At 51.2% G+C, this 20,992-nt stretch overlaps 1 protein-coding gene across 1 annotated transcript in view; it reads left to right on the top strand.

Moving 5' to 3' along the window:
• Clptm1 (CLPTM1 regulator of GABA type A receptor forward trafficking) overlaps positions 1 to 20,740 on the top strand; it is a 30,454-nt gene extending 9,714 nt beyond the window's left edge. Inside the window, exons 3-14 of the mRNA XM_055615435.1 lie at positions 8,107 to 8,230; positions 8,917 to 9,075; positions 11,211 to 11,328; positions 14,583 to 14,668; positions 15,379 to 15,499; positions 15,860 to 16,104; positions 16,656 to 16,749; positions 18,129 to 18,319; positions 18,571 to 18,666; positions 18,951 to 19,086; positions 19,756 to 19,923; positions 20,023 to 20,740. Coding sequence (XP_055471410.1) covers positions 8,107 to 8,230; positions 8,917 to 9,075; positions 11,211 to 11,328; positions 14,583 to 14,668; positions 15,379 to 15,499; positions 15,860 to 16,104; positions 16,656 to 16,749; positions 18,129 to 18,319; positions 18,571 to 18,666; positions 18,951 to 19,086; positions 19,756 to 19,923; positions 20,023 to 20,294 — 1,810 coding nt within the window. The 3' untranslated portion in view covers positions 20,295 to 20,740. The remainder of the gene's footprint in view (positions 1 to 8,106; positions 8,231 to 8,916; positions 9,076 to 11,210; positions 11,329 to 14,582; positions 14,669 to 15,378; positions 15,500 to 15,859; positions 16,105 to 16,655; positions 16,750 to 18,128; positions 18,320 to 18,570; positions 18,667 to 18,950; positions 19,087 to 19,755; positions 19,924 to 20,022) is intronic.
• The last annotated feature ends 252 nt before the right edge of the window (positions 20,741 to 20,992 follow it).

A 20,992-nucleotide genomic window follows, 5' to 3' on the forward strand; every position in this document is an offset into this window, starting at 1 on the left:
TTCCTTCCTTCCTTCCTTCCTTCCTTCCTTCCTTCCTTCCTTCCTTCCTTCCTTCCTTCCTTCCTTCCTTCCTTCCTTTCTTTCTTTCATTGTATGTTGTAGTAAAAGAAACAGGCTTTTTAGATGTATTTCATGTTTATTATTGTTTTGCCTGTGTGTTATGTATGGGTACCATACACATGTGTGTTATGTGTATGCTTGGTGCCTGCAGGGGTTGGGAAAGGGCAATGGAAACCTTGGGACTACAGTTATGGATGGTTGTGAGACACCTTGTGGATGCTGGGGACCAAACCCAGGTCCTCTGCAAGAGTATCCAGTGCTCTTAACTGTTGAGCTATCTCTAGCCCTATGTTGACTCACTCTTTCTTTTAAAGATTTTTTGGGACAAGGTTTCTCTGTGTAGCCCTGGCTGTCCTTGAACTCAGAGATCCACCTGCTTCTGCCTACTGAACACTGGGATTAAAGGAGTGTATCACCACCACCCAACTGTATTTTAAAACTTTATTTCGGGGTGGGAGGGGACTGTATGTGAGTATGTGAACTCAGAGGTCAGAGGACAACTTTCAGAATTCAGTTTTCTTCATCTAAGACCTGGGGATCAGACTCAGGTTCAGCCTTGGCTGCAAGTGCTCTTCCTCACTGAGCCTTCTTGCTGGCCCTTGTTCTTTATAGTCAGGTGTTTACTCAGGCTGGCCTGGGACTTGGGGCAGTCTTCCTGCCCAGGCATCTTGAGTACTGGTGTTCCAGATCCAGGACACCACATCCCGTTTAATAAAGCATTCTTTTTCTTTCTTTCAAAGCATGGTCTCTTGTAGCTCAAGCTAGTTCAAGTTTATAGCTGAGGATGGCCCCCAGTTTCTATCCTCCTGCCTTGGCTTCTTAAATTTCTTTATATGTCAATTACAGGCATGTGCCATCATACCTGTGTGCCACATATGGTACTGGGAATGCTGTCTAGACCATCAGGCATGCCAAAGCAAGTGTTCTGCCAACTGTACTACATTCCCAGCCCTATGCTGAGTTCATCCTGGGCATCCCATGGAACTCTATCACGTGTGGGAGGAGGTGCGTGTGACAGAGAAGGGGCTGACTGCTGTTTCAGAAGGGTGTAAGTCTGCAGTAGGCATGGCTCTGCAGTAGAGCACCCATCCAGCATGCTTGAGGTTCCGGCTTCTTTCCCCACACTGCAAAAAATGACAAGTCTTCAGGAACTCTATTGCAATCTCCAGTCATATCTTGGTATGGGACAGAACTGCCTGCCTGTGGCTTCCAGGTGTGAAGCTGTGTGAAAGAGAGAAACTCCAAACCTGGGTGTCATTCCTGCTGTGTGTGCCCTAGGCCTCCCAGCCATGGAACCCTGTCCGTTACCCCTCTGAGTTTGAGGTCAGCCTGGTCTACAAAGCGAGTTCCGGCACAGTCGAGGCTTATATGTATTTATTACAATTTATTCACTTTATATCCCCACTGCAGCCCCCTCCCTTTTCTCTTCCCAGTCTCCCCCCCCCTCCCTCTATGCCCTTTCCCTAGTCCCCTGATAGGGAAGGACCTCCTCCCCTTCTGTCTGACCTTGACTTATCAGGTCATTAAGGCTGGCTGAATCATCTTCCTCTGTGGCCTGGCAAGGCTGCACCCCTCAGGGGGAGGTGATCAGAGAGCCTGCCCAGCCAGAGCTTTTACAAAGAGAGAGAAACCCTGTCTTAAAGACCAAAAAACCAAACTTTATAAAATTACATTTATTGATTGATTGTGTATATACACGTATCCTGTGGTATGCATGTGGAAGTTGGAAAAACTTGGAGTCAGCTCTTGTCTCCCACCAGGTGGTTCCTGAGGAGTTAGCTCAGTTGTCAGAATGGCTAAGCCATCCTACCAGCTCCCTCTCAGGATTTACTCATTTATTTATTTTGAGGAAAAATTAATACATAATTATTTATTTTATTTTGGCACTTACTATGTAAAGCAGGCTGGCCTCCCATGTCTGGAGATCTCCCTGCCTCTGCTTTTTAAGTGTTAGAGGTAATGTTTTTATTAGCATATATTAGTTATATATAACAGCAGTTTCCCCGTAACACTTTGATTATTGTATGTAATGTATTTTGACCCTCTTCTGGCCCTGCTATGTTCTCATCCCCCAAGTGCTGGGGAGCAGCCCAGGGCTTTGTGTGTCTAGGTGGCACTCTGTCGGCGAAGTGCCTTAGGCTTTCCTTTCTCCTCACGCCCCCACTCTCTGTTTTTTGATTTTTAACTATCTTGGTAGGTAGCTTGGATTGGCCTGTAACTTGGGACAGTCCTCTTGCCTCCACTCCCTGAGTGCTAGATCACAGACCTTTGTCATCTCATCCTGCTCACCCATTGTTTTCATGTTCCAAGCCACGGTACAGGACAGGCAGCTCGCTCAGGTCCTTCCATTCATTTCCTCACAGCCAGCAGGGCAGCAGGCCCTCCCGGTGCTTTTTATTAACTGCCTATCTGGAAATCTGCACATTGGTGCTTTGGATGCTTCCTTCTGAGGGGCTCTGATCCAGCCTCTGCAGCTCATTTCCTTAGTGGCAGCAGACATCAGGTGGGTGTGGGTGGCAGCTCACAGACCGGCTCATCCTAAGTCTTTGTGTGTGTGTGTGTGCGTGTGTGCGTGCGCGCGTTGTGGGTGAACAGAGGGCCCCAAATATGCTAGGAGAGTTTCTTTTTTTACTATATTTATTGTTTGTATGTGAGGTCAGAGTCTCGCATGTGTTGTTGTGGAGGTCAGGGGACAAATTTATGGCACTGATTTTCTTATTTTTATATTTTTACCAGACCTGCATAGTAAGACACTTTATCTACTGAGCCATTGATTGCACAAGCCCTAGCATTGAATTTTTATTTCATTTATTTACTTATTGAGACAGGGCCTCACCATTTAACTGGCTGTCCTGGAACTCACAGATTGACCTGCCCCTGCCTCCTGGGTTCTAGAATTGAAGGCACTTGTTTGTTTTTCTGAAGCAATGTCTTACTGTGTAACCCAGGCAGACCTTGAATTTACCATGATCCTCCCACCTCAGCCTCTTCAGAACTGTGCTTGCAAGAGTGTATGTACATCTGGGGCTGGAGAGGTGGCTCAGAAGTTAAGAGCACTGGCTGTTCTTCCAAAGGTCCTGAGTTCTATTCCCAGTCAACCACATGGTGACTCACAACCATCTATAATGAGATCTGATGCCTTCTTCTGGCATGCAGGTCTACAGTCAGGGCTATACACACACAAAAAAAAGTTTCATGCAGTTAAGGATACTTTTTCCCCCTGTTTGTTAAGGTATTTATTTCTCATCTTCAGATGAATTGTTTGTTCTAAAATTTGTTTTAAACATAATCTTAATACTTTCAACTTAAACATATAAATGATGAAAGTTTAATGACTAAAATGCATATAGTTTGAGCAATATGAATTTGATGCTCAGAACCTTCCATTTCAGCATGTGTTTTACAAAGTAACAGGAACAGAGGTGCAGCTTAAAAATAAGTAGAGTAAATCTAAAGTCGACGCTGTATATAGGACCATGGCTCTTTCCCTTGTTCTGTCTTTTGCCTTTCATAGTTGAGGACAATCTTGTTTTTAGCTGAGGATGACCTCCTGCTTTTACCTCTTGAATGCTGGATTTTTTTTCTTTCTTTCTTTTTTTTTTTTTTTTTTGAGATGGGGTCTTGGAACTTGCTCTGTATGTAGATCAGGCTGGCCTCAAACTTAAAGAGCCAGCCTCTGCCTCCCAAGTGCTAAGATTAAAGGTGTGAGCCACTGCACCCAGCCACTTCTCTCTCTCCGTTTAAATTTATGTCTGCATGATATATCGGATCCCCTGGGATTGCAGACAGTTTTGAGCTGCCCTGTGGGTGCTGGAAATTGAACTCAGATCCTCTGGAAGAGTAGCCAGTGCTCCTAATCACTAAGCCAAGCCATCTCTCAAGCTCTGAGTGCCAGATTAACAGATGAGTACCAAGGTTCTGGTAATTAAATGGTGCACAGAGCCCCTGCACAGATTATGTGCCAGTGGCCCTCTGGTGGGATGATGTCCACAGATTTGAACTTCACCTTTCACCTACAATGGTGGAGTGGAGCTGGAGAAGGAGTGGAGAGAGGGTTCTCTGCATGTCTTTCCAAATTGCGTGTATGTGTGTGTGTGTCCACCTCCATGTGTTTCTGCTCTTGGCTTGATTTTTCTTTTGACAGTACTGAAGGTTAAACATAGGACCTCAGCTCTGCCAAGTTAGTGCTCTACCCCCTGAACTAGAGCCCCGTCCCTTGTTTTGTGTGTGTGTGTGTTTGGTTGTTGTTTTGGTTGTTTTGAGTGGGATACATAGCAACTTATGTAATCCTGACTAGCACTGAACTCACTGTATTCCAGGCTAGCTTAAACTCTTGGTGATCCATCTGTGTCTGCCTCCTGAATGCTGGAATTAACAGTTATGAGTTATCGTATGCACATTTGTTTATAAGCTTTCTGAACTTCTGCTTGTAAAAATTGCTATGTAAACTGCCCAGGTGGTGGTGATGCACAGCCTTAACCTGGAAGCAGAGGTGGGCAGATCTCTTGAGTTCGAGGCCAGCCTGGTCTACAGAGCAAGTTTCAAGACAGCCAGGGCTACACAGAGAAACCCAGTCTTGACCCCCCTCAACCCCTCAAAAAAGGCTATTTGAAATGGAATAGAGTATTTTATGTATATTTTTTCTTTTCTTTTTTCTTTTTTGAGACAGTGTCTCGCTCCATAGTCTAGTCTGGCCTGGAACTTGATCAGCTCTTTTGCCTCTCAAATGTTGGAATCATAAGCATGAACCACCATGCTTGTTTTACTCAAATAATTTGAGAAGCCTTGGGACAGTCTCCTCTGTAGGCCTGGGTGCACAGAGGAAGGGCTTTCTTTGTCCCAGGAGCCCTCTGAGAGGCTCCTGAGGTGATGCACGGATGCCTCATGTGCACTCCAGATTAGGACCTGAACCCTAGAAAGCACTGGTCCAGCCTGCTTTGGTTCACACATGGGGACAGAGGCTAGAGGCTGAGAATCCACAGGCCCATCTCTGAGCCGGGCAGTGCTGCTCCCACACTCTCCCTTGGAGTATTTACTAAAGTGGGAGCTTTCCATGGAGGTGACAGGGGTCCCCAGAGAGCACTGATTCCAGACTTTTGTCAGCTGTGTGCATCGGGGAACAGATGGCTCAGCTGGGCTGTAGCCCCTGAGACCCCAGACTCCAGGGCTCCGTGGCTTCAACAGGCAGAGGCAAGTCTCTGTGCCTAATGGTACCCAGCTGGGAGGCAGCAACCCACTGAGCCATCACTCTCAGTACTTTTCCTCTTAGTGGTTTTTTGTTGTTGTTGTTGTTGTTCTTGTTTTGTATTTCAAAGCTTGAAATCTAAGGCCTTGCACATGTCAGTGCTCTGTCACTGAGCTCCACCCTGAGAGCTATACATTTCCCCTGATGAAATAGCTGGAGCAGCCAACATGGGAATGCATACATGAGGTGAGTGCCAGGCTCGTTTCTGGTGGTAACATAACAACTTGGTGAAGATGTATGTTCTTCATACCCCACTTCAAAGCGTAAGAGTCTTCCCTGAAGCTGGGTGTGTGGTGGCATACTCCTCTAAGCTCAGCACTCTGAGGCCGAGGCAGGGGAATGTCTGTGAGCCTAAGGGTAGTCTGGACAGAGCACTAGAGATCCAGAACAGCTAGGGCTACACAGAGAAACCTTGTCTCTTTTGAAGACAAACAAACAAACAAACAAACAAACAGCCTCACCCAAGAGCGAATGCTGGCAGCACACTTACAGTCCTAGCAGTGGGGAGGCTGAAGCGAACGATTGTGAGTTCCAGGCTAACCTCACTTACAGAGTGACACTGTGCCTCAAAAGGCCAAGGAAGGGCTGGGAGATTGCCATTGTGCAAGCATAAGAACCTTAATTCTCATCCCTGGCCCGAATGAGTCTGAAACCTTAACCCTGGTGGGAGGGGGCCAGAGACAGGAGAATTGCTGGGGCTTACTAGCCAGTCAGCCCAACCAAAATCCAGGTTCTTTTTCAGAAGATGGTATGATAGTGTTGCCCAGACTGGCCTTAATTCTCTGGGCTCAAAGGAGCCTCCTGCTCCAGCCTTCTGAACTGCAAGCATGTCACCAAGCCTTAGTAAGCCTACTATTTTTGCTCTGTAGTTGGGTGACTCTTTTGATGGAGATAGGGGCAGCCCAGTGCAGCCTTGTCAGTATTATTGCAAATATAACATGTGTTGATAGAGTGCCCGAGATGGAGGGAGGACAGATTGTGTTTGGTGCTGGAGTGGAGCTTGGAGCCTTGCATATACCAGGCACACTCCTGACCACTGAGCTGCATGCTGTTCCCATAGCTCTTTTACTATAGTAATTTTGTAAAAACAAAACAAAAAACATTTTACATACTGATTTTAGTTCTTTGTTTTGTCTTAATTTTTAAAAATTCTGTCAGCCTGGTCTACACAGTTCTAGGACAGCCAGGGCTGTGTAGAGAAACCCTGTCTCAAAAAAAAAAAAAAACAAAATAAATAAACAAACACATAAAATGAAATGAAAGTTCTGTGTGAGTGTGTATATGTGCATGTGTGCGCCCGTGCATATGTCTAGTCCATGTGGCTCTCTGTGTGCTGAGACCAGGAGAGGGTCATCTCCCTTTAGAGCTGGACTTTAAGCGATGTCAGTTTTCTGTTGCTGAGATAAAATACTCTGATAGGAGCAATTTGGGGTAGAAAGAGGGTTTATTTGGCTTATATTTCCAGGTTATGTTGAGGGAGGTCAGGGCGTGAACGTGAAGCCAAAACAGTGGAGGAACACTCCTTGTTGGCTAACTCCCAGATCCGTGCTTAGGTACAGCTTTCTTACATGGCCCAGTACCACCAGCCTAGGATGGTACTGTCCACAGTGGGTCCTCCTGTATCAGTTAATAATGAAGACATAAGACATACGACAGACATAGCCATAGACTAATTCATAACAGTTTTTCAACCATCTGTCTGACCTGTTTTGTTTTGTTGTTTGTTTGTAGTTTTAATTTTTTTATGTTTTAGAGACAGGATCTCACATCGCTCTGGCTGGCCCTGAGCTCACTGTGTAGCCAAGGATAACTTTGAACTCCTGTTTCTCTTGTCACCACTTCTCAAGTCTTAGAATCACAGGTGTGTCCCACACAAGATACTTAGCTTTATCAAGCCCTTTGGCTTTTTTGACTGGGAGAGTAAGTTTGAAAATGTTGTCCAAGCTGGATGATTCAAGGTGAAGAAATCTCAAGTTCAAGGCCAGCTTCAACAATTTAATAAAATCCTGGTTCACTAGTGGTGCATGCAGATCTCAGTGAGTTTGACGCAAGCCTGGTCTACTGGGTAAGTTCCAAGACAGCCAGGGCTACACAGAGAAACCCTGTCTTTGGGCGCGGGGAGGCAGCTGGGAATATTGTTAAGTGCCAAAGTCTAGAACCCACCAGGCAAGGGCTGAAGCCATGGCTCCATAGTAGGGCACTTGCCTAGAGTCCCCAGTGAGACTTGAGGTTTGGCTCGGTGGTAGAGCATCCACCTGGAGTACCCACTGGAGGTGTGGAGGTGCTGGAGGTGTGGCTCAGCAGTGGAGCACTTGGCTAGCATGTGAGAAGCCTCAGTTGGATCTCTAGTACCACAGAAAAACAGCAGCACTACCAAAACCTGCCTTTCTATGGCTGAAAAGGTTAACCATTACCTCTCACTTTTTTATTGCAATTGAAATTGGAAAGTCATTGCACTAAGATCTCCTGCAATATGGTGGGAAGATTCTAGATCCTTTGCATCTCTGTTAGGCCTCCGGGGGCTGGGGTGTCTAACTGCCTTAGACAGCTCTGAGCTTGTGTGGCTAGGCCCTGTGGCCCTTGAATGATGTGAGGTCCTGGAGGTGTCAAGGCCCTGTGTGGGTGACAGCCCACTTGCATGGGTCTTCTTGAGCCTCGGTCCCGCAAGAGTCTTCACTAGCCCCACCAGCGAATTCTCAGCCACCTCAGACCTCAGAAAGTAGGAGATGGATTTGGAGGCTGATACAGATACTCCAGCACAGAGTGTAGGTTTTACCTGTTCTCCTTCCTTCCTTCCTCAGGATCTTCATCATCTGGGCCATCAGCAGCTGGTTCCGCCGAGGGCCATCCCCTCAGGACCAGTCAGGCCCCGGAGGGGCCCCACGAGTCGCCAGCCGCAACCTGTTCCCTAAAGACACTCTAATGGTAATGCTGGGTGGGAAGCATCTTGAGGGGCAAGAGACAGAGATGTGAGGAAGACAGGTAGGGTGGGACAGGTCCTGGCTGCTGTCAGTGCTGTGGACATGTGGGACCAGATGCTCTAGTCCATCAGTGCAGGTGATTTGTGCCACCCGAGGGACACGGAAAAAATAGGACTCTGGGGAGCTCATGCGGTTGTCTTCCCAGTTGCTGTGCACCTATTGCAACAGGGTCCCTGGGTGTTTTCTTTCAGAAACATGTGTGGCCTTCCTGGTTGTTGGTGACAGGGTGCCGGGATCAGTCCAGGTTCCTGAGCTAAGAGTACAGCCAGCCTTTGTCCTCAGTTTCTCTCAGGTCCATGCTCTGTTGCTGCAGTTCCTAGCTTGTCACCAGGCCACCACTGACTAGTGGATCCCTGGGATGGGGATAGTAGGAGAGGGTGCCCCAAGTTTGTGTCCCTTTCTGGGGTACAGGCACTTAACTTCCTTGCCTCAGCTTTCTACAGCTCCAAATGGGAGGCCGTCCATGATGAGCCTGCTTTCCTTGTCTTTAAGTTCATTATTGGCAGGTCGGGGCTCCTTAGTGTGACAGTTCAGGGCCAGCCGGCATATGTCATGAACGAAAGTTTAGTTTACCAGTTTTCTGTCACATCCTGACCACAAATGGCCCCAACTCCCCCCTGCTCCCCACAGAACCTGCATGTGTACATCTCAGAGCACGAGCACTTCACAGACTTCAACGCCACCTCAGCACTCTTCTGGGAGCAGCTTGACCTGGTGTACGGTGACTGGACCAGCGGAGAGAACTCAGACGGCTGCTATGAACACTTCGCAGAGCTTGACATCCCTCAGGCAGGTCTTCCTGGGCTTCCCCGAGATCGCCCGCCCTCGCCCCGTCTGGGTCCTCCCAGCCACCTTTAGCCGGTCAACCATCAGTAACTCTCCCTGCAGGGCCTGCTTAGCAGGCAGTACCAAACAGCTTCGGTTCAGGCTTATACGAATGAACAGTGATGGGCATTTGCTGTGCAAGACCCAACCCAGACTGATAAGGAAACCTCCGTTACCCATAGTTTTGAGAAGTGTGGCAGCTCAGTGTGGTGGCTCTCCCCTATATTCTCAGTACCGGGACCACTGAGACAGAACGGTTACCATGGGTTCAGACCAGGCTGTGAATTATGGGAAGACCTGTCTTGAACAAAAAGCAGCTATTATTGCCCCATGTAACTGTCCCTGTCTCATGGAGCTGTCGCCATCTGCTGTCTGTGCGGTAGATGAAACTGGGCTTAGCAGCAGCTTGGTGGCTTTCCAGGATCAATAACTACTGAGAAATTCCCTTTGCTTCCTGGCTCTGTCTGCCTCCTCCAGGAAGAATTCCTCACCTTGTTTGAATATGTTCTGGATTTTCACAGCCTGCTGGGCTTCTGTAGCCCAGGCTAGGCATGCTGGGTCCTCTATTTAGGCACAGATCTTTTTCACGAGTCCTTGAAACCTAGGAGGGTAAGGCTGGGCTTTGCAATTTCTGTATCACATCGCTGTCCAGCAGAGGACTGGCCATATGCAAACAGCCAGCAATTTTTTTTCATTGTTGGCAATTGAACTTAGAGCATCTAGCTGGCATGCTACATAAATACTGTACAACTGAGATAGATCCCCTGCCTTGGATTTTAGTTTTTGAAACTGTTTTGTTTTATTGTTTTGAGACATGTTCTTGTTGTGTGTCACTGGTGGTCCTGGAACTTGCTCTGTAGACCAGGCTGGCCTCAAACTCAGAGATCCACCTATCTCTGCCTCCAGAGTGCTGGGATTAAAGGTGTCAGACACCAACCAGCCTGGCGAAGCTGGTTTTGAACCCTTCAACTGTTTGGCTCATAGAGTGTGTTATCACACCTGACCTCAGCCTTTTACTTTACATGTAGATAGGGGCTCACTGACTGTGAGCTCCTGTCTCATTCTCCTGAATGACTGAAACTACAGGCCTGTGCCCAGAACTGCGGCTACAGCCAGTGTGCACATGCTAGTTCATGGTGTGGCAGAGCTCCCGTCCTTCATCCCCAGCAGGCTTTGGGAATGGGGAAGAAGAGATACCCCACCACTGAGCGGCAGGAAGGGAGCAGACACAGCCTGTGGCTCTAGTGATGCTGTGGCCGTACTGTTGCACTCAGGCCCTTTTTGAGGCTCAGACAAGGGTGGGGCCAATGAGCTAGTCTCGGGGACTCAGGCCACATCTCCATTGGAGGGCCAAGCTCTGCTTGACAGTCAGACAGCAAGCTCAGCTCAGACCTTCCTTTCTTTTCCCTTTCACAGCCTTGCTGGCCTCCCTTAAAGCCCCCATCCCTGAAAAGTTGGGAGTAAGGAAGGCTTTGGTTAGAGGAGCAGTGGCGGGTGGCGCATGGAGTAGGAGAGAGGGTCATGGGCTCACAGACTGCTTGCTTTCTGTTCTGTTTTATCATAAGAAGATCTTCCTTTGTGGCCCAGGCTTGCCTCAAACTCAATCCTCCAGCCACAGCTGGCTTTCAGAAAACTGTGTTCTGACTCCCTTGCAGCCTGTCTCTAACCATCCGGTGTGGGCCCAGAGGCTCATCAGCACAGCAGGGTCGTATTGTGACCCTGCCATGCTGCAGGCCTGAGGTGCTGTTACTGTTAACCCATTAGTGTAGAGAGGCGCTCCATGACATGTTAGAGCAGGACTGGCCAGTGGGCAAGCTCCTCCACTGGCTGCTCTGCAGTCCTTGCTGCAATGCTGGGATGGCCTTCGTCCCACAGTTGTGGCACAGAGTCCATAACAGAAGCCAGAGCCAGCTCTCAGTGTCCGGTCCAGCTGGGACCCAGTCTTCAGTCTGTTTTGTTCCAGTGTTTGTGCAGAATCAGTCAGCTGCCCACTGCCCTGAATCCTTGGTAAATAGAGAGTTGGAAATGGAGGCTGCTGTAGGCAGGTGTGCAGCCTTGGCATTTTCTACTTTCCACTCACTAGCTGCCTTCTCTTGCAGAGTGTACAACAGAATGGCTCCATCTATATCCATGTCTACTTCACCAAGAGCGGTTTCCACCCAGACCCCCGACAGAAGGCCCTATACCGCCGGCTTGCCACCGTCCACATGTCCCGAAGTAAGCTCCTTCCCTTCTGATCCCATGGACCCTGACTAGAGGGTGGCACACAAAGTCTCAGGTCCTGTAGAGCAGGCAGGAGCCCTATGCTCTGGGACTAGGGACTGAGACAGGCACTGGCCCCACTCATCTCTTCCTGGCTCCTGGACACCCAGGAGCCTGCTGGGAAGAGCAGGAGAATCTGGGTGTGGTGTAAGCCGGGAATCGTAGCTAGGGAGCCAAGGGCTAAGGGGGAAGCAGGGCTTTGAGTGTGAAGTCATACTGGGTTTCTCAGGGAGATGCCCCAGTAAGAGCAAACAGATCAGAAAGAGCAGGTAATACTCAGAACAGCTGAGCAGAAGGCGGCCATCACAGAGCCTGGCTGGAGTGGAGGGAAGGAGCAGTGGGCTTGAAAGAGCCACTGGGGCTCAGTTGGCAGAGTGCTTGCTTATCATGCAGGAAGCCCTGCTGTGAATTCTTTATGCAGCAAACCAGATGTGGTGGTGTATGCCTGTGATTCCATCACTGGAGGGTGGAGGAGGACCAGACAGTCAGTAAAGGCCTGTGATTAGTGATTAAGGTTGGGGGCAGCTCTGTCCATGGGGATGGGTGCCTACAGCTGCCTGCTGCAGAAGTTCTGGTAGGGAAGTAAATAAACCACCTGATTAATAATAGTAACTGTCAGAAAAGTACTGAGTCGCCCTGGTAGTAAGTACCTTAATTCCAGCACTTTTCAGGCTTGGGGGTTGATGGTGCTCACACTCAGGGCCATCCTGGGATAAATAGTAAGTTCCAGGCCGTGTAGCCAGACCACATCTCAAAAACAGTAACAAGGTAGATGGTTCAGTGGTCAAAGTAAGGACCAGAGTCTGTGTCCCCAGCATCTGTGTCAACTGCCAAGGCAGCCCAGCAAGCCCTAGTTCAAAGAAGAAGCTCTGTATTTTGGTGAATACAAAAAATAACTGATGTCTTTCTTAGGCCTCCACGTGCCCCACACCTACACACAACACTCCCCACACAGGCACAACACAGCACACCAAGAAAAAAAGCAAAGCCACGTAATAGTACTGAATTCAACATTATTTCAACATGGGACTGGTGGAAAAGAACAAATATACTTTACATTATTTGGGGCAACAAGTGCCAGAGTCATTATGTGTCACACTCATGCTTATGCCCAGTTGTACCAGCACCTGTGACCCTATGCTGGATGGAGTGGCTTTAAAAGCTTAGCCTTAGTGGGGAACGATGGCTTACACCTTTGATCCCAGCACTCGGGGAGACTGAAGCAGGTGGATCGCTGTCAGCCTGGTCACAAAGCGAGTCCAGGACAGCCGAGGCTGCACAGAGAAACCCTGTCTTGAAAAACCAAAAAAGAAAAGCTTGGCCTCCAGAACAGGGCTTCTCTGCTCCTATGGGACTGGGGAGGTTTCTTATTACAATCTGTCTTAAGATTTCAGATTTTTATGTGTACGTTACACATGCATGCAAGCATATACACCATGTACGTTCCTGGTACCTGCAGAGGTCAGAGGCCATCAGACCCTCTGAAACTGAAACTGGAACTACAAATAGGTGCTGTGTGTGTGTCCATGTTCCATCTCTGTCCTGTTTCTGTTAGCTCTGCCTGTCGCTTGTACTCCTGAAGGCTGACAGCCTTCTCCCTCCCTGGAGCATGGCCCTAGAGTTTGTTCTCTGAGCTACCCACTTGAGCTGCTTGCTGCCCACCTGAACATCAGGCCTACTTTACTTCACAGAGAAACGATGGGGTGATGTTGGCATCATAGGAGCAATCAGCCTGAGCCATGAAGTGTGGGCTCTGTTCTCATTCTCCCTGTAGTCACTGAGGTCCAGGGAACTGGCCTTAACTAACCAGCAGCCCTTACCTTGCAGGAGATAAGAGCTAGGATCTTAGCCCATAGCTCTGTGTTGGCCAGTTTTCTCTTCCCTTTGTAGGGATGGAATGGGGCAGCTCAGCAGGGCAGGTCTTCTTGTTTTTGTTTGCTACTTCAGGGTGGAACCCAGGGCTTCTCACACATTAGACAAGTGCTGTGCTTTCATCTGCACCCCAGCCCCTCACTGGGGGAATCTAGGCAGGGGCTCTACCACTGACAGTCCTAAGCCCATTTCATCATTGTTTTAAAATGTTGTTGTTGTTTTTTGAGAAAGGGTCTCTGTGTTTTTTTGGCTGTCCTGTAAGTCACCAGGCTGGCCTCAAGATCGCAGAGATCTTCCTGCCTCTGCCTCTTAAGTGCTGGGATTAAAGGCTTATGCCGCTAAACTCAGCTACTATTGTTTTGTTAGATTATTTGATTTTATGTATTTAAGTGTTTTTCTTGTATTTATATACTTGCACTCCAGTGGTCTCACCCACAAGCCATATTTCCAGCTGCTGTTGATTTTATTTTGAGAGGGTCTAACTAAGTTGTAGCATGGCCTTGAATTTACTCTTATCTGTTTGCCTGAGCCTTTAACTACCTGGAATTACTGGCTTGCACCACTAGGTCCAGCAAAGCAGGCAGTTTTGCTTCTTAACATGAATAAGAGCTAGTAGCATACAAATTGAGAGGGTGTGGTTGGCCCTTTGCTCTAGTCTCGGGCAGGGTGGTGGGAACCCTGGCTAGCCTGACCTTAGCAAGGGGAAGTGAGTCCACCTGTGGCTGGGGATTCACAGCATCAGAGTTCTTGTGTTGGCTTCTCACGTTGCTGGTCCCAGACCTTCTCTGGACTCGTCCTCTGAGCTGCCATGTGTGAGCATGTATTTAGTGGGGTGTCCCTGAGCACACGGGTGGACAGGAGGTGGGTGGCCCTGTGCAGTGGTGGAATTAGACGGTACAGGAGAGGGGCTGCAGTTGCCTCCTAGGAGAGGGTGGAGCCAGTGAAGTGGCTCATGCCTGCCATCCCTGCTAAGGCAAGGGGATTACCTCAAGCCTGGGGCCAGCCTAGGTCACACAGAAAAACAAAGTGGCCACAGCCGTTCAGGAGGAGGTCCTTAGGAAGGGAGCAATGGTCTGGTGTGGGTCCAGGTAGATGGATGTCCCCTGCTGGCCTAGGGAGTGGCCAAGCAGGTTTTAGAGAAGGGAGGCTCTGCTTTCTGCCAGGATGACTCTGTAAAGGTTGGATAATGGATGGTTCCCTGAAATTTAGGGAGTGGTTGAGGCTTTCCAATTGATGTGATCATGAGCAGAAGGTCAGGACACAGCTGCCGAGGGAGGGCATTCTGGATCCAGGCTTTGAAGTATTCACAGGCCTCACTCTCTGCACTCTGCCTGCAGTGATCAACAAGTACAAGCGTAGGCGATTTCAGAAGACCAAGAACCTGCTGACAGGAGAGACGGAAGCAGACCCTGAAATGATCAAGGTAAACACAAGTAGGACTGTTGGGGCTCATGGTATCACCTAGTTGCACACAAACTTTAGTCAGGCCAAGTGGTTGCCACCTCTGTGCTATTCCCTGGAATTCAGGAATTCGGCCACTGCAGCAGGAAGAGCTGCAGACAAGGTCAGCCCCAGCAGCCCTGGGAGTAGGTCTGGTCATGAGTCCAATTCAGATGGGACCTTTGCTCCAAGCTATAGAGGCAGCAGATGTGAGGCTGGCTCGCCACCATGCTCCTGCACAGAGCAGGCACTGGAGACCATAGCTGGGGCAGTTGTGGGCTTAATGGGCTCTGTGGCTTCTGGTGGGCTGAGCGAGTGAGGCATATCTCTGAAGGCACACAGCTTTCCTTTCTCCGTGGTTCTGGGCTGGAGGCATGGTCCCAGAATGAAATAGGGCCACCCTATGACAGGGGTTGCCAAGGTGCTTTCTCTGGGTTGGGCTTTTTGTCCTGCTGGTGATCAGCCTGCCTCTGCCTCCATGAGCCTCTTTCTTGCTTTCAGGTGAGGAGGAGGAGGATGGCCCAATGCAAGTCTGGTGTGAGGTTTCATAGGCAGTGGACACTAGCATGTGCTTACCAGCTATGGCTGTGGTGGCTGCTGTTCTGCGCCAGTTGTCATGGGAGGGCATGAGCAGTGGTATTTATGGGGCTGCTGCCTGCCGGAGGCCTACTGCTCATTCCCATCTCCCCACAGAGGGCTGAGGACTATGGCCCTGTGGAAGTGATCTCGCACTGGCACCCCAACATCACCATCAACATCGTGGATGACCACACTCCATGGGTGAAGGGCAGCGTGCCTCCCCCACTGGACCAGTGTAAGCCCAGCCCCCTCTGTGAGAGACCCTTCTCGTTCCACATCTCCTAACCACTCTACACCTCTGTCCCCTCCTTCCTACACCCCTCATGAGCCAAAGACTGGCCACTGGGTGGGACTGAGGCTTCAGACCTGCCCTGAGTGTCATTCACACCTGCTTTCTAACTGTTTTCTCCAGAGCTGGGGTACATGGCCACCAGGGTTAGCTGTTCTGGTCACAAGCTTCATTCAGGCCCACTCCCTTTGCCACTGCATCTTTTCCATTGGGGTCCAGGGACTCCCCTGCTCCTCATGGCACAGTCAAGAAATGCTATGTGTTGTCTTGGCCAGGCTGAGCAATGCCCGCCCCATCTGCCCACAGATGTGAAGTTTGATGCCGTGAGTGGCGACTACTACCCCATCATCTACTTCAACGACTACTGGAACCTGCAGAAGGATTACTACCCCATTAATGAGAGCTTGGCCAGCCTTCCACTGCGCGTCTCTTTCTGCCCACTGTCACTATGGCGCTGGCAGCTCTATGCTGCACAGAGTACCAAGTCACCCTGGAACTTCTTAGGTGACGAACTGTATGAACAATCGGATGAGGAGCAGGATTCAGTGAAGGTGTGCAGGGTGGCCACGGGCCAAGGGGAAGTAGGGAATCCTACTCAGTGCTCCCCCAGACCTGGATTCACAACTGCCTAGGCCCCCTTCCAAGTAGTGGGCAGGAAATGAGTTCCCAACCCTAGCTAATCCTAGGGACCTGGCTCCGAGCTTTCTGTCGGTTGTCTGTACCATCCCTGGCTTCCTGACTCGAGTCTGCTACTTTCTCCCCATGTCTTTAAGTCCCTTCCTGTCTTCTCCTCTATCATCTGCACTCTGAAGCTGGGCCGGCTTGTCTGGGCTGGGTCGCAGTTGGGCTTCATTCCTCACTGCTCTTCCCTGTTGCTCTCGCTGTCTCCTGTGTTAGCTCCCTTTCCCATGCCTTCCTCTGGCCTGTTTTCTCTTGCCCTTACCTCTCTCTCACTCTCTCTGATGGTCCCTAGAGCCTAGAGCAGGTCTGTAGAGGTCCTACCAGATCCTCCCTGGGATTCCAAGGGACATGTGGGGAATGGCTCTTGGAAGTGAGGCACCACAGCAGGGACAGGACAGTACTCACAGGCTCCTCTCCTCAGGTGGCCCTGCTGGAGACCAGCCCGTACCTGCTGGCACTCACCATCATCGTCTCCATCGTCCACAGTGTCTTTGAGTTCCTAGCTTTCAAAAACGGTAGGCATGGGGACCTGGGACACTGAGGCAACTGGCAGAGGAAGTATTTGCTCCCTGTTTCCTCCTGCCACCTGGGGTCTCTCACTGTGCTCTAGAGACCTCATGGGCTGGGGAGCAACAGTGACCCCACCAGGCACATTGCTGAGGGAGGGGCTGTCCTGCTGTCTGGGCCACGGCCAGGGTGACACCACCAGGAAGCAGGGTGGGGATCTCCAAAGCCAAGAGAAAGGGAAGCCCCGGGGCTGCTCCCAGCACCCTGCCTGTCAGGGTGGCCCCAACATGCAGCTACTCAGTTTTGGAACAGCCCATCGCTATGTTCAACTTGAGGTGAGGAGGCAGAGGCCTAATGAATGAAGCTGCTGGACTGCACAGCTCTGCTGTGGAAGTCATTCCAACAGCTGTCGGCTTCTAGGACTATGGCCCAGAGCATGGGGGTTTGGGGAGGGGTGTGTGCCCTGAAGCTCCTGGAATTGGCAGGAGTGATGGCCCCTATCATGATGACAGTGCACAGTGGAAAGTGCCATTCAGAATATAGTGGACAAACTTGAGTACTCAGTGGGGCCTCTCCCGGAAAGCCTTACATGGAGAGCTTCCCATGCCCTCTACCTCTGCACAGAGCAGAGGGAGAGCTGGTCTAGTGTTTGTGAGGTGCTGGACCTATCCCCAGGACCACAAAACGAACCCCAAACAAAACCGCAGCAGAGCTGGAGATTAGTGAGGAATAGGTGTTGCCGCACATGCGCAGCAGCAGGCATGAGCTCGGCTTTACCCCTTGTCAGGTGCCCCCTGATCCAGGAAGGGATTCTGTCCACTTGGACTCCAGAGTCCTGTCTCCAGACCCTTCCCCACCATTTTCGGGCATGGGTGAACTTGTGAGTGGGGTGTGTGCCAGGGTCCATGCTCCTGGATCATGAGTGCCAGGGCCCCTGTATACTGTGGTCCAGCTTGACCTCTATAAGCCAGACACCAAGGAAACCAGGAAATGGAGGGATATAGTCAACTCAGGTCCCCCAGGTATTTACATGGAGACCAGAAACCAGGCCGTGTCTGTGCCCCAAGGATAGCTCACAGTTTGGGAGGCCAGAAGAGAAGGTCCCCAACACACACCCTGGATCTTCCTGTCCAGGGGAATTAGGGTGGCATTATGTGATACTGACCTGGTGTTCCCCAGGTTCTGCCGTGCAAGATTGTATGGCCCCAGGGTCACAGCTAACTTGGTGTCCTTAGCACCTGACTACCCTCACAAGCATGTAAGGGATAAACCCAGGGAACTGGTGTTCCTGTCCCATGTGACCATGGAAAGGGCCCCATGTCCTTTTATTGGGAGAAAGTGTGCCCAGGGAAGGCTGCTTGATCACCTGTGCCCACACCCTCTGCAGACATTCAGTTCTGGAACAGTCGTCAGTCCCTGGAGGGCCTGTCAGTGCGCTCCGTCTTCTTTGGCGTTTTCCAGTCCTTTGTGGTTCTCCTTTACATCCTGGACAATGAGACCAACTTCGTGGTACAAGTCAGCGTCTTCATTGGGGTCCTCATTGACCTCTGGAAGATAACCAAGGTCATGGATGTCCGGGTGAGTCGGGCACCATGTTGCTTGCCGGGTGGGAAGAGGGTCGCCTGCTCAGCCAGGCCCTGCCTTGGTTTCTGGGGCTTTCCCAACGCCTGCCTGGCTCCCAGGACCTAGGGGATTTTCACAGCAGGGGATTTTTGGGGTCATATTAGGGCAGGGGAACTGGGAAGAGTGAGGAAGGGCAGGGCCAGTTTCTGGCTGGGGAGTGGCAAGAGCCAGGTCCCAGCTGACCTTGACCTCCTTCCCGGTTACAGCTGGACCAGGAGCACAGAGTGGCAGGAATCTTCCCCTGCCTAACCTTCAAAGACAAGTCCACGTACATTGAGTCTTCCACCAAGGTGTATGATGATGTGAGTGACCTCATTGCCTTGGGGTGGCGACAGCACCCCACTCATGAAGCAGACGGGGCCACTGGGCCTGAGCGCTGCTATCACTGCCAGGCCCATACCACACCCTGTGTTCCCGCCTGCCACATCTCCTTCCTGGCCGAGTCCAGAATTCCCAGAGCCACCTGGAAATTCCCCTGGCCCAGCCTGTTGGACCAGGTGTGGGCAGATGAAGACAAAGAGTAGGGCCACTGAGCAGGGCCTGCGGAGCCAGCCCCAGCCCGTTCTGTGACCCTCCCCATACACAGATGGCGTTCCGGTACCTGTCATGGATCCTCTTCCCGCTGCTGGGCTGCTATGCCGTCTACAGCCTTCTGTACCTGGAGCACAAGGGCTGGTACTCGTGGGTGCTCAGCATGCTCTACGGCTTCCTGCTGACCTTTGGTGAGCAGCCCAGCTCTGCCCTGCCTGGAGGGCCTGCCCAAATTGTCCCAGGCCAATCATTCTTGTAGACCTTGAGGCTGCCTGCCAGGCCTACCTTTGCCCCCACCCAGAGGGCCGGTGACAGCAGCGCGTCTCAGGGCCATGTTCTCATGATTCAGGGAACATGGCCGCCAGTCCCTGTCCTGGGTCTCACCGGCCAGGCGTGGAGGCAGATCAGTCCAGACAGTGCCCACCCGTTGTGGGGGGGGGGCATGGGAATAGGGAGCCCTAAGAAGGCTTCTGGTGAGGTCTACAGCGAGGAATTCATGTGTTATGGGGACCCCAAAGTGCAAAGAGAAGTACTCACTGTGAGTAATAAGCAGGGGCAAAGGCAGAAAAATAAAGGGTGAACTTAGGCGGGGTTTAGGAACCACTCTTAGGAAAGGATGCCTCAAGAGTCCACAAAGGTAACCAGGAGGGACAACACAAAGATAGGGGAACTCTAGAGGTTGGGAAGGTGAGATAGGGTCTCTGAGGTCAAGGCCATCCTGAGCTATAGCCTAACATCCTGTCTTAAGAAACAACAAAACAGAATTGTTGGAGAGAGAATGCAAAGGCCTGGGGTAGGCTGTGCCGGAGGAGCAGAGTGAGTCAGGGTGGCTGGTCATGGTGCCCTTTGTCCCCCCACAGGCTTCATCACAATGACACCCCAGCTCTTCATCAACTACAAGCTCAAGTCTGTGGCCCACTTACCATGGCGAATGCTCACCTACAAGGCCCTCAACACCTTCATTGATGACTTGTTTGCCTTTGTCATCAAGATGCCTGTCATGTATCGGATTGGCTGCCTGCGGGATGGTGAGGCCCAAGGGACACAGGGTACAGGGATGCAGTGGGCTGGGAGGAGCTTCATTCTCTGACGGGGAGGGCCGTCTCTCACATGGTGCCTTCCCCCAGACGTGGTTTTCTTCATATACCTCTACCAACGGTGGATCTACCGCGTCGACCCCACCCGTGTGAATGAGTTCGGCATGAGTGGAGAGGACGTCTCAGCAGCGGCGTCCAGAGCCCAGGCGTCCACCGCAGCAGGGGATCTCACACCTGCACCCAGCACGGCTGTCACTGGAGAGGATGCCTCCACAATCCCAAAGGCTGCTCCTGGGGCCTGCACTGCCAGCCAACCCCAGGAAGCCCCTCCAAAGCCAGCAGAGGACAAGAAAAAGGATTAGCCAACTGGGTCCTCCTTATCTGCTCCTGGTGACCACCGCCCACCTTCCTGGCCCCTCCCCACCCCTCCCCTCCCTGTTGCCCTCTTCCTGGACAGATCAGGCCGGGGCAGCAGGAGGCCCCCTAGGGCCAGGGCCAGTGTGTGAGGTGGGGCCAGGCAGGCCAGGGCTGGCTGTGTATGTGGAGGCACCATCCGTCGTCTTGTCTGTCCATCTGTTGTGTGTTTGCAGACATCTCGCCCTGCCAGCCCAGCACCATCGGGAATCATGGTGAAGCCAATATGGCGCCGAGGGTGGGCCAGGCGGGGAAGGGGCCAGGGCTCCTCTGTGGGACGCCTGTGGTCTTCCATCATCTTGTCCGTCATCCCCAGACCACCCCGCTCCCCGACGCCACCCTTTAACACAGTCTGGATTGAATAAATTCATATGGGTGTTTAACTTAAGCTCAACCACCGCATGTCCTCAGCCTTCCTTGCCTGAAACGTGCGACTGGCCCAGTCTGCGAGAGACCTGGCGGTGGATGGCAGCAAATAGGGTCTGGGGTCGTCCATCACTTAATACTAGCTTGAGCAGTGCCCTGGGTTAACCCTGCGCTGCCTAAGCCAGTGGTGGTGCGAGCCTGCCAGTCAGAGCTGACTTCTGTCTCAGAGAGTGGGTGGAGGCATCCGCTGTGCCACCCTGACAGCCTGGGCCTGCCCTGC

The sequence above is a fragment of the Psammomys obesus genome, unplaced genomic scaffold (genome assembly GCF_907164565.1).
Source record: "Psammomys obesus unplaced genomic scaffold, mPsaObe1.curated_primary_1811, whole genome shotgun sequence".
Lineage (NCBI taxonomy): Eukaryota > Metazoa > Chordata > Mammalia > Rodentia > Muridae > Psammomys > Psammomys obesus.